At 40.5% G+C, this 21,056-nt stretch overlaps 1 protein-coding gene across 11 annotated transcripts in view; it reads left to right on the top strand.

Moving 5' to 3' along the window:
• ERC2 (ELKS/RAB6-interacting/CAST family member 2) overlaps positions 1-21,056 on the top strand; it is a 529,811-nt gene that overhangs the window by 260,582 nt on the left and 248,173 nt on the right. For all 11 annotated transcript variants that reach the window (XR_014216005.1, XR_014216006.1, XR_014216007.1 and 8 more), the window contains one exon: positions 10,962-11,097. Coding sequence is in view for 3 of the 11 variants with exons in the window: in XM_082209373.1 (XP_082065499.1) it covers positions 10,962-11,097 (136 nt within the window). In the remaining 8 variants the exon portion in view is untranslated. The remainder of the gene's footprint in view (positions 1-10,961; positions 11,098-21,056) is intronic.

Here is a 21,056-nt window from a genome sequence, read left to right as displayed (position 1 = left end):
ACATCTGAAGGGAGGGTGTTCCACAGGGTGGGAGCCACTACTGAGATTGCCCTCTGTCTGGTTCCCTGTAACCTCACTTCTCGCAGTGAGGGAACCACCAAAAGGCCCTTGGAGCTGGATCTCGGTGTCCTGGCTGAACAATGGGGGTGGAGACGCTCCTTCAGGTATACAGGACCGAGGCCTTTTAGGGCTTTAAAGGTCAGCAGCAACACTTTGAATTGTGCTTGGAAATGTACTGGGAGCCAATGTAGATCTCTCAGGACCGGTGTTATGTGGTCCCGGCGGCCACTCCCAGTCTAGCTGCCGCATTCTGGATTAATTGCAGTTTCCGGGTCACCTTCCAAGGTAGCCCCACGTAGAGTGCATTGCAGTAGTCCAAGTGGGAGATAACTACATGTTAAGAAGAGGTAAATAAACTTTGGTTTCAGGGTTTGGTACTCACCTCTTTTCTATAGGCAAAAGAAAAGACTAACGACTGAAAACAATTGAGTGCATTTCAAAACATCAGAGTATATTTATAAGACAGCTCTGGGTTTAGAACAAATCTTGTAAATAAAGGGCCATAGCTCAGCAGCAGAGAACTTGCTTGCCGTACAAAAGGTCTCAGTTCCAAACTTGACAAAGGCTGTGAAAGATTCCTGTCTAACCCTCCCCCCCCGAAAGCTGCTGCCAGTCAGTGTACACAATACTGGGGTGTAAGGCAGCTTCCTGCATTCTTATTAGTAAAAATAGGCAGGACAAATACTTGATCTTGTGCTGTAATCCCTAGCTGGACTCCTCCTACATGTCTCCAAGTTACCATCCCACCCAAAATGATTCATAGTATGTGAACCCATTTGGAATTGATTCCATAAATTCCTGAAGGTGCTGACAGTTCCATCTGTCTATAAGGCACATATTCTTAGTCCAGATTCTCAGTTTCAGACTGGACCAAGAATATGTAACAATAAAGAACCAGATGGACTATCAGGTGCAGAACCAGTGTTCTTTCTTTTCTCGATTCTGCACTCTCCATTACCATCAGACTGGAAGCAACAGCAGCTTAGAAAATGAATTCTACAGACAAATTGTTTCATTCAACTAATTTTTACCCCCAGACCCTCCAAGTGTCCCTATTTTCCAAGGATGTCCCTGATTTAGAGAAGCCATCCTGGTTTCTGTTTTGATCCTGGAATGTCCCGTTTTTTCTTAGGACATCCCTATTTTCGTTTGAGAAATGTTGGAGGGTAGACATCACCTTGCCGACAAAGGCCCGTATAGTTAAAGCTATGGTTTTCCCAGTAGTGATGTATGGAAGTGAGAGCTGGACCATAAAGAAGGCTGATCGCTGAAGAATTGAAGCTTTTGCATTATGGTGCTGGAGGAGACTCTTGAGAGTCCCATGGACTGCAAGAAGATCAAACCTATCCATTCTTAAGGAAATCAGCCCTGAGTGCTCACTGGAAAGACAGATCGTGAAGCTAGGGCCCCAATACTTTGGCCACCTCATGAGAAGAGAAGACTCCCTGGAAAATACCCTGATGTTGGGAAAGATGGAGGGCACAAGGAGAAGGGGACAACAGAGGACAAGATGGTTGGATAGTGTTCTCGAGGCTACCAGCATGAGTTTGAGCAAACTGCGGGAGACAGGGGAAGACAGGAGTGCCTGGCGTGCTCTGGTCCATGGGGTCACGAAGAGTCGGACACGACTAAACGACTAAACAACAACAACAACAACAACAACAACAACAACAAATGGAGTTATCTGACCCCTGAGCCGTCTGAAGGCAAACCTGTATAGGGAAGGGTTCCCCCCCCCAATGTTTATTGTTTAATTATGTTTTTATATATGTTGGAAGCTGCACATAGTGACTGGGGCAACCCAGTAAGATGTGTGCGGTATAAATTGTAAAATTATCATTATGGAATGGGATGTCCCTGTTTTCATCAGCGAAATGTTGGAGGGTATGTACCCCAGATTAGACTCATTATAAATAAGGGACCCAAGTCATTTATGACCACTAATTTTAAAAGGTTACTTTTTGAGCAGGACTAAAATTGGGATATAATGCAAAATAGAAAAATTAAGAGAATGTAGATTTCAGCTTCTTTCTTCTGTACCTACTCAGATCAACAAGTATGATTTCTTAGAACTGATCTGTGGGGCACACAGGGAAAGAAGAGAGGGGAAGTTGCACAATCCCATTTCATCAATGGGATTACTTTGTTGGATATACCCCTATGTTTTCTCCACAGTGACTTTAGGGATAAAGAAGATTTTCTACCCACTTGATTTATGAAATAGGGGAGGAAGCTAGCCAAATCAGAGGAGTGTTGTTCCCATCACCTTGTATTATTATACCTTTTTATAAAAAGAAGAAAATGCAAAGACTCATTATCTTAATAGGGCAACAAAAAAGCTGTTGAAATATTGTTGCTTGCATTTTGAAATAAAACATGAAGTTAACCTAAAAGAATTGCATGTGCAAGTGTTGTTTCTGGTGGGTCCTTTTGAGTCACTTCCTCTTAAAAGCAGACAATCTTGAGTTTTTTTTGCATGTTTCAGGCTTAGACAAAATTTATAGTGCTATAAAATGGAATAAAGGACACGATGCAGATGGCTGATTACAGGTTTCAGTCTTGTTGCTCTATGAGTAACAAGCTTTTGCTGTCATATATTCCATAAAACTAGATCTGATAAGCCGATAAGAATTCTAAACTCAAAATTAAAAATAAAAGCTTTGTAAGAGGCAAGAATAAGCCTCTTAATTGTAGCTCTGGGCATCACAGGGCTCCTTTCTGCATGCTGTTTCAGCAGTCAAGTAAATTTTTACAGTGGCCAAGTAGGACAGTGACCTGGTCAGTTCAAACGCTGGTTGAACTTCCATATAAATTTCAGGCTTTTATAAGATTTCTCTCTTCTCCCAGAACTCATACCCAGACTACTTTATATTACAGTGGTACCTCAGGTTACAGATGCTTCAAGTTACAGACGCTTCAGGTTACAGACTCTGCTAACCCAGAAATAGTACCTCGGGTTAAGAACTTTGCTTCAGGATGAGAACAGAAACCGTGCTCCAGTTTCATGGCGGCAGCAGTGGGAGGCCCCATTAGCAAAAGTGGTGCTTCAGGTTAAGAACAGTTTCAGGTTAAGAACAGACCTCTAGAATGAATTAAGTTCTTAACCCGAGGTACCACTGTATAGCCATTCACTTAACATTCCAATTTTAAAATTGTTTCATTCATTCTTTTACATCATTTGTGCCCTGCCAGAAAGACTCCCAGAGAGGCTTACATGAAATCAAAAGAATACACTCCCTAGCTGCAGGGTTACAATCTAAAACTCACACACAGCGCACAAGGAAAAAGGGACAAGGAGGGAAGAGGAAAATCCAAACTCAAGACACCAGTTTCTATGCAGTTGTTCCTAAATTGATCAGCTGGCACAGTTTAGAGGCAGGAGGTGTCTGATGGAGCTTGGCCTCCAGCAGAGCTGATGGAGTGAGCTCTCTTTCTCTTTCTCCCGTTGAGGCAGTGCAGTCTGATGGAATGACTGGCCCCATGTAACATGACAGTTGAGAGGAGATCTAATGAAGCCATTTCTGTTGGCAGCCATTCCCCTGCCAACAATGTCCCAAAGTTGTGTCATCTTGCAGAGCATTCTTGAAAACAAAAATGGTGGCTGTCTGGGCTAGGTTGGACTTTGTTTATGGAGGGCCTAGGACAGTTACCAGTGGTGACCCTGCTGGGGTGCTGTGATGTGAGCAGCTTCTCAAAGGTGCTGCCTTCTGTTTCCAAGTCTGGCAGAGTGGGTGGAGTTATAGAAACATTTTCATTTCATTATTAACCCCCATGGCAAGAGTCAAAGGATTATTCAGCAGCAGCAGCACTGTGTTTTTCATTTTTCATAATATCTGCTTCCATCCTAACTTTCTAAGTATCTGAGTTCCAGTTCCAGAAAATTCCTCTCCTGTGTAGCCTGGCAAGTGTTGATATGTTGCCAGTCTGCAGTTGTTGTGAATGATAAACATTTGGCCAAAATTCAAGGGGAACTTTAGTGTAGGACTGGACCTGGGATAGCCAGACATCAGATGCCATTTTGTTGTTCGGCTGGGCAGTTCAATTATCGGAAGCCCCAGGGATCAATAACAGAGTGACTCTGGCTGGCCACAGCATCCTTTTGGTCAGGGCGTAAACTGAAGCTCCCATTGATTTCAAAAAAGAGAGGGAAAGATGGTGTTAACATGAGGTTGATAGAGTGACATGGTTGTTGGACAAGATGAACCATTGGCCTGAACCAGTTAATTTTTCATCTCTGAATGTCCAGTGCATTTTCCTGTGGGTTAGCAATTTCCCTTTTTGTAACATGTTTAAAGAATTTTGTTTCAGCGATGTGCTCCTCTAATTCTTTTTTACATCCTTTCTAGACGACTTGCATTAACACTTAAATCTTGCACTAGGTTCTGGGCACCATTTAAGATTAAGGCATGTGTCCCTTTCCCTTTGGTTGGTTCCAGGGCATTGAGGTTATCTAGAATTTTTACATCTTAGTCATATCTAGATCATGCACTTACCCCATCTATCTGAGGGTAATCAAAGTCCCCCATTAGTGCAACATCATCTCCATTGGATGCCTCCTGGTACACCCATGCAGTTGCTCATACCTTACATTCCTAATCTGGCATTGTATGCTTTCACACAACCATGATCAGCTTTTCAGAGATGAGAGTTGCCGATGGTAATTGCATCAGTGCTGATTGTAGTTTTCTTTCTCGCTCTGTTCCATATCAAATTTGGATATCATTAAGAATATTAGCAAGGAGAAGTAGCTAATTGAATTCTTCAATCCTTCTGTATGATATTATATGAAATGTATGTTGTGAGTGAAAACCTGCAGTTTTGTTACTGTAGGGTGTTATGGATTTGTCTGTGGACTACAAGGAAGACCTGAAGCTCTCATAGTAAAAAACCCCACCAAAATACAAACCCTTGTCACCAGCTATAATTATGTATCTTAGATTCAGGGAATGTTGCCTTTAAAAAAAATAATAAGAAACTCAACACCACTATTTGTAAACATTGTAAAACAAACAAACATACCAACCAACCAACCAACCAACCAACCAACCAACCAGGCAATATGCACCTTCCATAGTATGCTTTTTTATCTACTTAAAGTGATTAAAGTGACTTAAAGTGATTAAAGATATTTAATGAGGTTGCTTTACTCTGGTTTCCATTTTGTAAAATGCTAAGAGTTGTTAGGTTAATCCAGTGTTGCACAGGTGGACTTCCACTAGCACAACAGGACTTCACCTTCTCTTCTCTCCCCTGTAGGGCCTCCTGCACCCCCAAAATTTGTTCCATAGGGTCTCTCGGTCCTTTAGAACAGATGTTGAAGCTGTGTAGGGGAAAAGAGAGGAACCACACCACCTGTAGAAATCTCTCCTGCTTGTGCTCAGTGTTGGAGCCAATACTTAGTCTTAATTTGCATGCAAAATATATTTTTATACACTTTTCTGTTGTTGATTTATTTTGTGTAAATTGCTGTGGACCAGAGAATACGTAAAACCCATCATGTAGCTCAAACACAATGTTGCATATTTCTGTTATGAAATTGGCAGTGAGATGCAAAGATTTCTGGCATACTTCTAGATTTTGGTAACTGGCTCTTGGTCCCACCATAATAATGTTTAATGTGATGAAAAGTATTGGAAGCAAAGTATTCTTTAGGGAGCTATTATAAATTCTGCTTCTTCCTTGTGTAGGAGTCTTGCATATCTGCATTTGGGAGATGTGTTTTTTTAAAGCAAATAATTTTTTAACTTTTCAAGATGGATAAATGCTACTTTGACTATGAAATACTACTTATTTTTGGCTGAAATCACTTAGCTTTCGGCAAGCATAGTAAGGTACCTAATTAAAGTTGGGAACTTAACATAGTGGCTTGGATTTCTGTTAACATCAGCTGCAAAGCAACGAAGCAGCTAGAAATGAAGAGAAAATTAACATTATCCAAGCGTATAGGGGTCTGTGTTGTACCTCACAGTACCTTCTGATCATTCCAAATTGGATGTGGATACTTTTTAGAAAACATTTGTATTTTAATTCAGGGGACATTGCCCATGCCTCTTAGTGCCAAGGTCAATGAATGTAGAGCACAAGGTCTTGAAACCCCCAGAACAGCCCAGTGTAGATTGAGCATGCTTATGAGTGTGGAATACTGACTGTTGCGGAAAAAATGGGAGGGGAGGGAGATGTAGTGGCTAGAACAGGGGTCAGAAAACTTTTTCAGCAGGCGGCCGGTCCACTGTCCCTCAGACCTTGTGGGGGCTGGACTATATTTTGAAAAAAATAATAATGATTGAATTCCTATGCCCCACAAATAACCCAGAGATGCATTTTATATAAAAGCACACATTCTACTCATGTAAAAACACACTGATTCCCGGACTGTCCAGTGGGCCGGATTCAGAAGGCGATTGGGCTGGATCTGGGCCTTAGTTTGCCTCCCCATGGGCTAGAATCACAAAGGGATTTCTGAAAGAAGTGAATATTTAGGCTGCAGGCCTGAGTGGATTGGGGCACATCCGAGTGTGTTTTTATGATGATAATTTAAGCATGTAATGAAAATGAAAACCCCACCCTCATTCTAGCTTCTGGTCAGGGCTGTGTCTGTGTTTGATTATTATTTTTTTAAACTCCAGTTTCTAGCCAGCTTTGAATAATTGTTTTCTTTTAACAACAGCAAGGTAGTAAGTTTTACTGGCTGTTTTTTTGTGCTTTTACATTTCTACAAAAGCTTTCAGTATGTTGGCAAACTCAGGCCTCCCCCCCCCCCCGGTTTATGGTAGACACTGACCTAAGACTATAGCAGTAAGTGATGCTTAGATGAGGTTATTCCACCCATTTGTCCTAGTGTTAACAGAATAACCATACCAACATAACACATGGCGAAGAGCCTACACAGCTTCTCTACTTCCCAATTTATTGGTTTATTTGGCTTTATCTTTTCCATGTTTATACTTGTCTGTCTATTTAATCTTTTTATAGTTCTTATCCTTATTTATATACTTTGGCTAATGAATACCATCCTTCCTTTATCTTGACCTACTTTGCATCTTTCATAAATCTGTGATTCAATGAGTGTCTTAAAAATTACTGAAGATGAGCCAGATTCTTGTTGTCATAGCACACTGAAGCTCAGAAGTACAACATTTTTCAACAGTGCTGTATGCCAGTAATATTCTAGCAGGATACATTAAATCTTAACAGTTTGCTCAGAGAGCAGTCACTTTGGGGCTGAGGGTTTCAAAAAAGGAAATGAATGGGGAAATTGCACTGCACAGTTGTTGCTTTTGGTTCATAGTCCTGTACTCCAGAATGATGCCTTATTATGCTTCTTAGTTCTCTTCCCATTTTAGTAAATACTGCTTTCTTTAAAAAGTATGAAGCTGTTAAGTTCTCACCTTCTACTCTGAATCTCCCCTGGTGAAAACATAGCATTCTTACAGCATTACTTCACCCATATCAAGTTCTCTGATAGCTTAACAAATTGCTGTCCAGGGTATCCTAAAAATGTAGGCCTATTGTACTTTCTGGTGGCCTTCCTACTGAACAGCATTTGCATCATGCTAGTTTCCATTTCTATTAAAACAGCATGCTGCCCTTCTGATTAAGAAAACACATCAGGGAATATTCTAAATTATAGCTAATCAAGCTGAATGGGCTAGCAACATGTTCAGCATAAATATTAAGCAAGATCTGCACAATGCCTGCATGTTAACGAAAGAACAGTTATGAAATTAAGTTAAGCTTGGGGAGCATGGTTATCCATTTATTTTCTGTGTTAGCAAATATTTCCATCAGTTTACATGTGTTCATGATGAAGTAGACTTCTGAGTGCTCCCTCATAGGCATAAATTGAGTTATTGAATTTGCTATGTTCCTCAAATAATTAGCTATCTTGGTTATATTGTCTACGATTAAAACACAACAGGTAGTCCTTTAGAAGGCAAATACATAGGGTTGACATATGTCCAGAATTCCTGAATATAGCCAGTATTTGGCCCTTGCAAACAGCATCTGGGTGGAAAATGCTGAAATGTCCAGGAAAATCTGGACGTATGACAACCCATGTCAGAAGTGTAGATTTTGGCGAATTTCATTAAAAATAGCTCAAAAATTCTTTTGTGTCCATATTTTCACTTTTTAAAGATATGGCGACCCTAAAATACATGACCATGTTAGTATATGTTGAAGTGTTTATCTCTACTGTAGTTTACAGGGCCAAACTCCAGGTTCAAAGGGATCCTTGGCATTGAGATCTCTAGTGAGCCTCCATCTAGATCTGTGTCCCCCATGAGCCGTGCTGCTACAGTGATCACCATGATGGTGTTTAGCAGCTATTTAAATGTCCTGCAGTGCTCCAGAGCACCTCGGTGCTACAACAGTACTGACTGAAACACCAGTCAAGGGGGCCTTAGGGACAATGGTGGGGCCTGCTGCAGCAATAAAGAATAACAGGTGCTGACAAAAACCTTGGTATTTTGTAATGTGTGCTGAGGACAGAAATAGATTCTTACAACTCACTTCAGCTAATATTCAGCAACCCAGAGTGCTTCACAGTTAGATATTTTGTGAAGAGGTGATGATTAAACTGGGACAATCTGTGCATTGGACTCCATTGACCTGAAGGTCAGGAACTGTGCACACTTCATTTGCAACTCATTATATGGTCTTACTTACCAAACTGGGTTACTTATGCCCCAGGGCATGATCTGAAGGCCACATGAAATGACCACCTTACTGAAGTTTAGGATTCGGCCCCAGACACACTGATCAGATGTTTGGAAGCTGTGGCTGGATGGTTACATGGAGCCGGTTGAAGTTAAATCCTTCGAAGACAGAGGTCCTCTGGCTGGGACGGGGCGATATGGGATGGGAGGGGGCAACTCTCATCTCTTGCGGGGGCACAGTTAATGCCAGCACCGTCCGTTAAGAGTTTGGGTGTAATCTTCGACATCTCCCTTTCCATGGAGGCGCAGATTGCAGCTATAACAAAGGCGGCATTTTTTCATCTCCGCCAAGCTAAGCAGTTGGCTCCTTACCTCTCTCGCCCTGACCTAGCCACTGTGATCCACGCGACGGTCACCTCCAGACTGGATTATTGTAACTCGCTCTACGTGGGGCTGCCCTTGAGACTGACCCAGAAACTCCAGCGGGTGCAGAATGCTGCAACGAGACTCCTTACGAGGTCTTCGCTGCGAGATCACATTCACCCGGTGCTATACCAGCTGCACTGGCTCCCGGCTGGGGAGGGCGGGATATAAATAAAATTTATTAATAATAATAATAATTTAGAGACTCTTGCAGTAAAGAGGAAGGCTTGGAAATGCCAAAGGGGAGAGATTTTAAAAATTATGTAAATGAATGCACAGGAGGAAACACAAAGTAATTAATCATGATATTACCGTATGTGGCCTTTCCTTTGGTCACACTCTTTTTTCTGAATAAAGAAGACTCTAACTCAAATTTTCCTATGGTAAGAAAATATGAATTGCTAGCTCTTGTTTTAAGAGCTTGAAAAATAATTGTAGATATGGAGTAGTAACTGGTTTCCTGGTCAGATACTGTGTTTTAATTATATAATCTGAATTGTTACTAGCTTTTACCCTAGAATTTAGGGTAGAGTGTAGATTCCTCATTTGCTTTCATATAACACTGGTGCCTGGATGACTGTTCTGTGAAACTTTGCCATGTGATAGTGCTTTCCAATGAAAACAATGTTAAGACATAATAAAGCTCCTATTTAGTGGATGTTCATAGAAAAGGTTTTAAGTGCAAATGGTAAGTATCTAGGTCCCATTTTGAGATTATGAGAAGATGGATCAGTTGCTACATCAGCTCAATGTGCATTGCAACTTAAGTATTTTCTTATTACAGTGTCTAGTGCAGAAGATACTGGAAAATTTCCAGTGATCATATGGGCATTAGAAAATATCCTTTCAGTTTGCCAAAAAAGGATTAGTGTGTAGATCTCATTTGGAATTTGCACATGACTATTATTATATAGATAAGAAGAAGGAAATTCCTCAGAATCATGAGAAAGTCAAATAAATTAATATCTAAGAACCCAAGCAGGTAGTAACTCTGTCCTAAGATTAGTTTTTCAGACTTTCATGACAATGGCTGGCCGTATAACTTCAAACAATTGCTTTTCTTTGTTGAAGAATATAAGTTTTACAGTTTAAAATTGCAAAGGAACAACACATTTAATTCTATTAACAGTGTTATTCTGGTAATGTTTGGCATGAATTTGGTTTGTTTTAAATATGTTAGCATTTATCTTCAGAATTGCTTTTTTTCATTTAGCAAGAGAAATTTGTCTGTGAAATACATCAGTAAGCAGTTTTAAAAGGGAACAGCAAATTTCATTAACAAGTTCATTCTTCTGAGAACAAGTCTACAGCACAGTTGCCCACCTCACCCAAAGCACAAAGGCAAATAGAAAAGCTGGTTTGGATTTGCAGCATAGTCCTGAGAACATTATTCCAGTAATGAGATGTCACAGTGTCTGTTTAGGGGGGAAATGCCCCTGAAGGCAGAGAGATGAGGATGTTTTTGGATTTTTGGAGGGAGGGGAGGGAAAGGCACTGTGCAAGCAGTCTCACAGCACCCCTGACTGAAAGAAACAGTGACACGTTTTTGTTTTTAAAAAATCACCTCATGCGTTCATCTTATATCATACCCCTACCGGCATCAATTTAAAGAAACAGAGATACTCGTAAGCTTGTTTTCATCTAGAGTGACATTTCATGTGCAACCTGCTTATTGTTTCAGTTATCATCTGTTCAGTATAGTTTATGTGCTAGATAACTGCACCAAATATGCAAATGACGTGTGCCATTATTTATACATTTGCACTGCAAAACTGTCAATTGGACCTTTAGAATTAACAGGCCTATGCATACAATTCTTAGACATATGAAGGACCAAAACAAGAAGGTGGCAAACCTGAAGCACAATCAACAAATGGAAAAGAAGAAGAATGCCCAGTTGCTAGAAGAAGTTCGTAGACGTGAAGATAATATGACAGACAACTCTCAGCATTTGCAGGTGAGTTGCTTTAATTTGTCTAAATATTCTGGAAGTGTTCTGTTGCAAAAAAATAAACAAGTAAATGTGCTCCAAACCTGATTTCTGATGGAATACTGAAAGTCCTTTTTCTTAATGGACAAAGATCTGGAAAGGTGGTGCAGAAAGACAACATTCAATTGACGTGTTGCGAAGAAGCACATTATGGTGTAAATCAGGGAAACCTTTCTTATAATGACTAGTGCAGTCTGGATATTTGTAGAAGGTGGTTGTTGTTATTTGGGGTATGACTTACTCAGTTGTGAATGGTACCTTATATAATTACTTGAGGCAAATCTACTGGTTAGAAATGATGAGAAGAAAAAATGAAATTTGATTTTGTTTAGGTGAATATAGTTGTATTCCATTGTATATCAAAAAATGCTGCTATAGCATTTTTAGTAGATAGCAAAACTAACTGCTATAGGCTGCTTGCATATTCTGGCTGTCCTTCTGTGCTGCATTCATATTTTCCAAGGGACCTTCCATAAGAACTGAAAGTATTATTTTAATCTGAATACAAAAGAAAAGGGGCAATAGGAATTTTACATGTGGGGACCAACGAAACATGGTGGGGGAGAGAAAAGGCAGAAGAGATGAAGAAACTCCCTCCCTCAGTATGGCCTCCTTACCTACACTTCAGTGTTGCACAATTCAGCTACGTATATATAAAATATGTGAGGCTGCTGATCACCTGTTTTGCCTCTGCATCTTTTGTTACCTAGTTTTATCTGCTCAGGAGAACAAGCTGTGCCTGTGAATTCGTCCCTCAGTTGCAGCTGTTGTGCAAAATAAAGGACAGATCCTTCATCTGTTTCTATCAGTCTAATTAATTTACTTCATACTGCTGTAACAGCTGCATGATACCAAAGAATGGCCAGGTGGAAATGAGGGCAGTGTCCTTGTACCTTTATAGGTTGTGTAAATGAGGAGGTTTTTCCCAGTGCAGGTTGTCATGTGAGGGAGAGAAAAGACATGCACCTGTCATTAAGTGAGCATTCATTCAGGCCTTAGCTCGGCATGGGTGTTCTGCAGAGATGGGAGGACGATGAAGACACAGTTTGAAACAGACAAGTTTAAGTTCCAGAGAAGGCAGATCAGGAGTCAGGAAGCTAGTTAGAACAAGGCAGAAGTTTGAGTTGCTGAGGAGCAAAGAGATGAGCCAGAAATAGGATTATATTTAAAAGTCAGAGAGAGGTCACAATCCAAGACAGGAGACAGGAAAGGGGAGCAGAAGTGTAAGCAGAGTGTTTACTCGTAAGATGAATTGCTCAGACTAAGAAGAAGCTCTGGTGAGGATGTGTCCCTTTCATTCTTCCTGCCTTTTCAGTTTTCCTTCCTGTGCAAATAAGATTTGAGGGAGCAGTATGCAAAAAGCTTCACCTACACTCATAAGTCTGTATTCACCTCACAATTAAAAGAAGTTAATGAGTAGAAGTGGCAAGCTTTAACAGGGCCATTCTGTCACAGAAAGGGGAATAACTGTGGTCTTGCCATCTTGTTGCTATGTTGGATAAAAATTTTATTGTATAAAGTTCTGCTGAGCCTATAAATCTTTGAAAGCTAGAGATTTAGTCTAGAGCATTGCATTTTGGGTAAATTGAGATGGCGGTCAGTAACAGCAGATGGGAACTGAGTGGTGCTCCCATTCAAAAGTGGCACTGGTGCCCATCCACAGGTAAAATGCCACCTGGGAATGGTGGCATAGCTGAGTTTGACTGGTGAAGGGCCCTTCTTAGTCCCCGAGGCTCTCAGCTAATGCTTGACTATTGGCAACATACTTCTGTAGAACCTTGCATTATCAGGGCTGTACATCACATTGGGAGGCCAGGCACATAAAGCAGGCTCCCTGTTCCAGGCCACCAACTTGTGAACAGTGTGGGATGGGTCTGGCAGGAGAAGTGAGAGAAGGCTTGGTCTTTCCCTCACACAATGGAGAATGTTTGAGTATGAACATCCAAACAGGCCTTTAGTCATGTTATAGTGATGGCAGTGGAAAGCTGTCATGTGGAGTCGTTGAGATGTGATTACTCCTTACAAAATGTGTGCTCTAGTATTTAAAGTATTGTGTGCAACTCTGATTTATCACTACCAATAAATATTAGATTTAGTATTACAGAGATCACACAACAGCACTCGGTATAAATCTCTTAAATCTGAAACACTTTCCTAGTCTTTAGCAAACTCTTTTTGGAAAAGCAACCTCATTTTGAATCAAAAAAAGACAAGAGTTGTCATTTTTGGCTTGTCTTCTCTCTGTTTCTCTCTCTTACCCCCCATCGCCTTTTCTTGAGTCTGTGAAATTAATGAACTAATATATGAAGAAATGTAAGAACCAATATTTTATGCTTGTTTTCTTTTTAATTCATTGCCTAAAAACAGAATTTTATCTTACGTGTGTCCATTTTCAATTGGTAGGTTTCCTGGGGATAATAAGGTTTCTTCTTTTCAAGTGGTTATGTGTGCTCAGTGTATTAAACATTAGTATCTTTACAAAGCAAAAGGCGTGAAACAAAAAACAAAGAGCAGCCAGCAGAGAATATCATGCAACTATGTGAGTTTTGGAGATTTGTTCATGGGTACTTCTCTTGCCATTTTTCTGCTTCTCTAATTATAGATGGATTTTGCCAGGATAGGAAGTGTAACTAATAAGTTCAACCTCAAAAATGTCCACCTTTCAGCAAAATGTATAGTGTGTTATTAATTTCACACACTTCAATGATCTCTCTCTCTCTCTCTCTCTCTCTCTCTCTCTCTCTCTTTGCCAGTAGATGCATTCTAATGTTAGTCATCTCCATGTGGTTAAGCATTTAAGTGTAGCTTTATATCTTTTCTTTGTAAGAATAAGAACAAGAATAACGTATGAATTAGCCTTAACATATTCATTCTTATTGCATTCTGTTCACAAGTTTTATTGCTCTGAAGTTTTATTTAGAAAAGCAAACTGATTTAGCAAAAGATTTAAAAACTTATTAGCACAATTGCAAACTTAGACAGTAAGAACTAGTTTGTTTTAAGACTGCAAAATTGGATAACCTACATATGTGAGGCTATCTGAGTTGAATATTAATTTCTGATTTTTACTATGGGTGGTCATTACCTGGCCAGCAGAGGTTCCATTAAACTTGGGATACAGTCCATTAGCAATGAACCTCTGCCAATATTTTATGGAAGTGACAGATTTCAGTGATTTCAGAGGAAGAGTGAACTACAGTACTGATAATTTACTCCAGGAACGTAAGTTGATGAGTTTTGTGTATCAGTGGCATATTTTGGGATTTGATTCATATTTAGATTTGAACGGTTCAGATGTGATTGAATCTTCAAAAGTTGAAATTCTTTTGTATGAATTCAGGCATGGCAACCAACCTCCTGCTACTAATATATTTAAATTATTTTTTGCTGGTGGTATTCATGTTTTCAGCAATCTGCTCCTCAGATCAAAGATAAGCCTCTGCTTGCTCTTTGATGGTAAAAGGCAGCAGCAAAAACGTATCTCCTATATTAATGCTGTGGACAGAGCAGGAAAAAGCTTTTTCTGCCTCCTGGCATTTAAAAAGCAGACAGAAACTTATGTCTGATCTTAGTGCTGTGGGAACACAATAGTAAGATCAGGGGAAAGCCTCTGTTGCCACCTTTTGATATCAAAGTCTATGTAAATGCTGCCTGCTCTTTGAAAGTTTTCATAATGTGTTTGATAATTGACTATCAAAGAGCAGCCAAAGGATTATTTCCAATCTCAGTGCTGAGCACCACATGGCTAGAATCTTATGAAAGATTATTCCTGATATAATCTGGTCATGTAATTCTGGTCCTGATTACAAGTGAATATATGGACAGCTGCAATTTCCACACTCATTTCTGTTCCCATCAGATTTCTCCAACATCCATAACCTGCCATTGCAAGTCTTCTGGTGGTGAAGGGGGCACTTTGTGCACTGTTTGATTTATATATTTGTTAAAATTATGTCCTCCGGGGCCTATGCTTATAATTTGCATGTCTGTTGAAAAACAGTTCCTTTGTTTCTGGAGAAAACACCACCAACAACCTATAGCAAAATTGGACAGTTTACAGGCATTATTTAAACAACCTCCATTGCGATATTTCAGAGTAGAAGCTATTTCACAAGTGCCCAAACTCTTCCAGCAAGTCGGTTTTTTTGTCATGACTGTTTAGATCACGCAAGTTCCAGGAAAAGCCCCCTGAGGCAATATGGAAGTGGCCAAGAGTCAGTAGAACAGTCATGAAGCAGACTGCTGGGGAGCAGCTTCAGGAAATGAGCAGGGATAGTTTCTTGGCCAGAAACAGGATCTACTGGACCATGGACAGCTCCTGTGTCCCAGAGCTGCAGAGCACAACTGACTTCTAAAAATAGAGATGTAGGGTCTGAAGCTCAACTCCTTTGCTGGAGTGTCTCTACAAATGCTCAAGTGTTGGCGAACCAGGAGAAAGAGAGTTTTGGAGACAGAGAGCGATCATCAATAATACTGTTTGTTGTTACTGTTGTTTCATATTCCTGGTTGGACTACAACTACCATCAGCCCCAGCCCCATCACTCCGCACAAGGGAGCTGTAGCCCAACAATAGCATGAAGATTCCCCCATCCTTCCAAAGAGTGCTCTGCATAACTAGAGAGATTGTGGAAAAGGCACACTCAAGGATACGCAGGCTATGTTAAGAAAGAGCTATGACATTTTACATTTTATGATTCCTAACCATTGAGGAAAATACATCTACACAATTTGCTAAGCAGCACTCACCTCCATTCAGGGCCAGATTTAGGTTTGATGAGGCCTTAAGCTACTGAAGGTAATGGAGCCCTTTATAGGTCCAGCTGTCCTTTGTCAACAACAAATTGTCACTGTTTTTTGTGTTGAACATATGCTATATGCTAATTTATGGACCTAATAGGCATCTAAAGCCATTTACACATAACAAATAGGAGCCTGCACAACACAAAACACTGTTGCTGTATGTAGGTTTTATTTTATTTGGTTTTTATCTTATATTTTGGAAATGTACATCCAGGACTTTTCCCCCTTTAAATTATTTTGGGGCCCCCAAGAGAGTGGGGCCCTAAGCTACAGCTTGTTTAGCTTATACGTAAATCCGGCACTGCCTCCATTTAGGAATTACCGTATTTTTTGCACCATAACACTCACTTTTTTCCTCCTAGAAAGTAAGGGGAAATGTCTGTGCGTGTTATGGAGCGAATGCCTGCGGGTGGCAGGGGGGATCTGCTACAGTCGTGAGCAGAGGATCCATGGTTCCCCTTCCTTCCCTCCTCCGTGGTTACAAAGCATGGATCCACATGGATCCTCAGGATTTTTGCATTGGGCTACTCCAAACTCACTGTCAGATCACATGTCTGTGGCCACAGCATGAACCACAAAAATCATATATCCACTATTTCGTTTAGAATATTTTTTTCCTTGTTTTCCTCCTCTAAAAACTACGTGCGTGTTATGGTCTGGTGCATGTTATAGAGCGAAAAATACGGTATACCTCTGTATCTTTTCTTAAATGCTAGGCTGGATATTTTTAAACATGTGTATGAATAGACACTGTAAGAATTACGGTTCTTAGGAAAAACCTGCAACAAAACCCACAGGAATTTTTCGTAAGATACACCTTTCTTCCCTCCCCTCCCCTCAATGTTTATGTAATAACTCACACATGTGGGACTCTTGTAATCTCTAGGGGGCAATCACATTCAACATGCATCAAAAGAAGTAGTTCAGTTAAACCAACTCTCCCTATCCAGCAATAATTACCACAGGTTTACACTGAGATATAGTTGCAAAAGGTTAGTGAGCAGGGCATCTGCAAATCAAGTCGCATGTCAACTCTACATCAATAACCTTATATAATAATCTTATAATAAGATGTTAGCATTTCAGCACATCACAGCCTAATGTAAAAAGCTAAAAGAAGTTCATTTCTCTACTGTTCGGTTTGATTTATAGCTTGTCTAATATCTTACTAGTTATAAATTTAAACACCCAAGATTATATAAATAATAATCAGTGTCAAAGGCAATAATTTAGACAGAAATTTAGCACTCTTAAAAATAGCAATCAATCACTTGTGTCTTATAAAGAAGTGGATCTCAGTCCATTCTAGATAAATGTATTTTATATGCTAAGGTTTACTTTTTACAGAGTTTACAGCCAGCTTCTATGGTTTTCATGGATTAATTTCAAAATTGCAAATTTCACAGTTTTCAGTAAAGTTGTACATTTTAATGGAAAGGATTTCCTGTGGGAGTTTTGTTTTTCTCTTTTGCAAACTCTATGTATGATGAGATATATATTTCCATCTGTACATCATATTTTGCCACTCTTTTTCCAAAACAGCTAGCATCATGTTAATAGTAATAAAATCAGCAAACTGAACCATATAAAAGTATGAGATTTAAATTATTTTTTCAAAGAAAATTCCAAAGACTTTTTTAAAGCAACTAAAATCTATAACTCAAATAATGAAACAAACTGAATATTGCCATCAATTAATCTCATCTCATTAGAACTAATCATTCCTTTCAAGTCCTCATCAAAATCCCAAAAAGCATAATTATTTTGACAGAGACTAGCAGAATACACATTTTAAAACTTACTGTGATTTTTGTCACTTCCTCATAAATATGATTCACTCTCTTGTAGTCTAAAATGGTACCCTCAGAGGGATCCAGGCCTCTTATACTTCCATTAATATATTGCAGTTTTATTCTTCTAAGAAGTGAGGTAAGCTCTGACCTTTTAATGCTGTATCAAATCATTAAAATAGATGTAAGGGAAAATCACAGTCCATCTAGCCCCCAACCAAATATTCTATGCTTGTAAGCTGGCAAATGGTTATCCACTAACACATTGCTTTATAAATGATCTTATTATTGTTAGATATATTGTGCTTGTTAATGTGTTTTATCTCAGCTCCTTCGTCTTGAATCTTTTGCATGGCCCCATGAGGCTCAGCCATTCCAGGGAGACTACAGGGTATGTTTTAAAAAGCAATCTGCCATTGCCTGTTGCGCAGCTCCCACAGCAGAGCAGCTCTCCCTTTCTGAATGTTTATTTATGTTTTTATTTTACAGTGTTACATTCAATTACACATATCGTTATTCATTTTATCAGACATTCCACATTATCCATTATACAATCTATATGTACCTACTTGTTAGTGTCTGATGCTGTTGGTGATTGCTCGTGAGTAACCAGGCAGGACTCTGACCTGTCTTTTACAGGTTTTATTGTGCAAACTATTTACAGTGCAGATCAACAAGTTCACGTCTGTCTCAGTCACTTGCAGAATTTAGGAGTGGCCCCTTCCGGCTTCTCCCCCAGCATAAGAACTTCGGTACCCCAAGCCTCTGCCTCCCCTCTTTGTGTTTGACCCCTCTATGAAAGTTGGTTGATGGAAGGGGCATGCGTCCCTCCTGCCCAGCCTGGCTAGATGAGGCGCTGGGGCTCTCAGCAGCATCCTCGAGCCCTTTCCTCACTTGGCTGCCCCCTTCCCTCTCTTCTCTACTGGAAGTGTGGCTTTCCCACCACTGGAAGAGGAACTGCTTCTCAGGAGCTTCAGAGGCTCTCTGTATTCCAACAGCCCCCCTGACTCCCTCCCCTGTTCCGATGGCAGTCCCCTGACAGTTAGTACAGTTAGTACATATCAATAATTTGATTTTAGAACCGTGTTTTGCCATGTATTCTTCCACACATTCCCATTCTTTCCTTCGTTTCTGGTTTGATTGGAATCTAACAGCTGCTGTCAACTTAGCCAACTATAAAAATTCACAAAGCTCCACTATTGAGGGGACGGTGTCTCCTTTCCAGCTCTCCCTTTCTCTTCTTGTAGATGTAGTTTAACCTTAGCTGGCTGCTACTGGGCCAAGTAAGTATTTTTCTCTCTCTCCCTCTTCCTTCCCTCCCTCCCTAAACACAAGTGGTATTCTGCCCGCCCCCCCCATATTACAGTGTTCATCCAGCCCATAATTAATCATGCTGCATCTGTATGCTTGTATGTGTTTTGACCCTACAGCCTGCTGGTACATGTATTCCACCCTCACAGGACTAGGTCAAATTTTGTCAGCAAAACTACTGGTGATGCATAACCCATAAAATATTTTTATGACCCAATGCATCACATAACTCAATGGCGTAGCAGCAGATTTTGCATAGATAATCCCGCCAGCTCCGTCCCCTGACTCAGTTAGCAGGTCTAGGAAGGCATTTGGGCTGAGCCCTTGGAAAGCCAGTGTTAATCAGGGTAGATGGTACTAGGCTATGTAGACAAGGAGTCTGACTCGGCAAGATCATTTTGTCCTAGCAGGGCTTTTACAGAGTGGAGTCATGCTTTCATACGCAATTGATGATGACAGCAAATGTGACAGAGATAATTGTCAGTACTTGCACCTTAGCACAGCTTGTGATTTAAAACATTACAGGGAAAGCTCAGGCAGATACTTGTTTTAATACTTTCAGCATAGCTACAGCTAATAAAACGTATACCTCAAAATCACGGTTATGTAGGTGGCAGCAAAGGTCTAAAAGGAAACATTTGAAACATAGCATATCAGCTTACCACATGGAATCTCCCCTCCCCCTGACCTCCCCCCCCCCACTCCAGAGCCAATTTGGGGGGATGCGGGAGGAAGAGACCGGGGGGAGCCCCATTACACAAGTAGAAGCCCTTGTGCCAGGCCGCCACTGACGGGGTTCATTAAGCAAACCCCACCCAGAATGTTTTATAAGACCCACTTTTATTACACCAGACAATAAAGCACCTCACTAATGAGCAGATGCTGACAGATGCCTTCTGTATCACTGGCTGAGGCTCTCTTTGTTTTGTCTCCGGAGAAAGATCTACAGTAGCAGCCTTGAGCTAGTAGATAAGTTTCCTGGTATTGCCTAGGATGGCAGGAGAAAGGAATGCTGGAGATACTGAAATAAACCACAAATATGAAAGCGATCTTGTTCTCCTTGGGAACACAGAGTAGTTATAATTTTAGGATACAATGTGTAAGATGGAAAATTAGCAGTTTTTGTTCGGTGGCTGTTCAGTGCAGGATTAAACAATAAGGTTAACACAATCTCTGTTATGGTTGACAAGCTTACAAATGACACCAAATTGTTCATGGGATAGTATAGAGCTCCAAGGGATCTCCCCAAACTAAGTAAATGGGCAGCAGAATGGCAAATGCAATTCAGTGTAAGCAAGTATAAAGTGATGCAACTGGGGTAATTTTTCTCCCTCATCTCACATATATGTGCTAAAGGGGTCTGAAGTGGAAGTGACTGACCAGAAATGAGACCTTGGGGCCATAGTGGATAATTTGATGAAGATGTTGACCTATGTACCACAGCTGTAAAAATTAACAATCAGATTACATGTTTAGTTTCAGTAAGAAAGGGATTAAAAATTAAACTGCCAGTATTATAACGCAATGTTACAAATCTATGATGCAGCCACACTTGGAACTTTATGTACAGGTTTGACCACCTCACCGTAGAAAAGATATAGCTCAAAAAGTGATCAAGGGGCTGGAGCGACTCCCTTATCTGGAGATGGTGGGGATTGAACCTGGAGCATTCTGCATGCATAGCAAGCACCTAATACTGAGCTACAGTCCTTCCCAGCTTTCTTCTTCTCGTTTATATAGTCTTGTCCAATTAAATGAAATCATGAGGCCTCCAGCCCAGCGGCTCTAAGAGGGATTCTAGCTGGGTGGAACAGTTTACATATTACATGTTTTAGGTCCCTGGTTCAACCCCATTCTAGGAAAGGGGAGGAGTGAGGTGGCAGCAAGGATGGGCTTTGGCAGTGTGTTTGCACAGCCCTGACCTCACTTTGCCCACCCCCCTTCTCAAAAGCAGCAGCAACACTGCTGTCAGGAAGCTTTTGATGTGGCTTGACCCACCAGGTGAGCCATTCCTGCAGGGCTGTT

This window comes from Podarcis vaucheri, assembly GCF_965113315.1.
Source record: "Podarcis vaucheri genome assembly, chromosome: 2".
Classification (NCBI taxonomy): Eukaryota; Metazoa; Chordata; class Lepidosauria; order Squamata; family Lacertidae; genus Podarcis; species Podarcis vaucheri.
The sequence above is the reverse complement of the archived record's forward strand: the minus strand, read 5'-3'. Positions and strand labels throughout refer to the sequence as shown.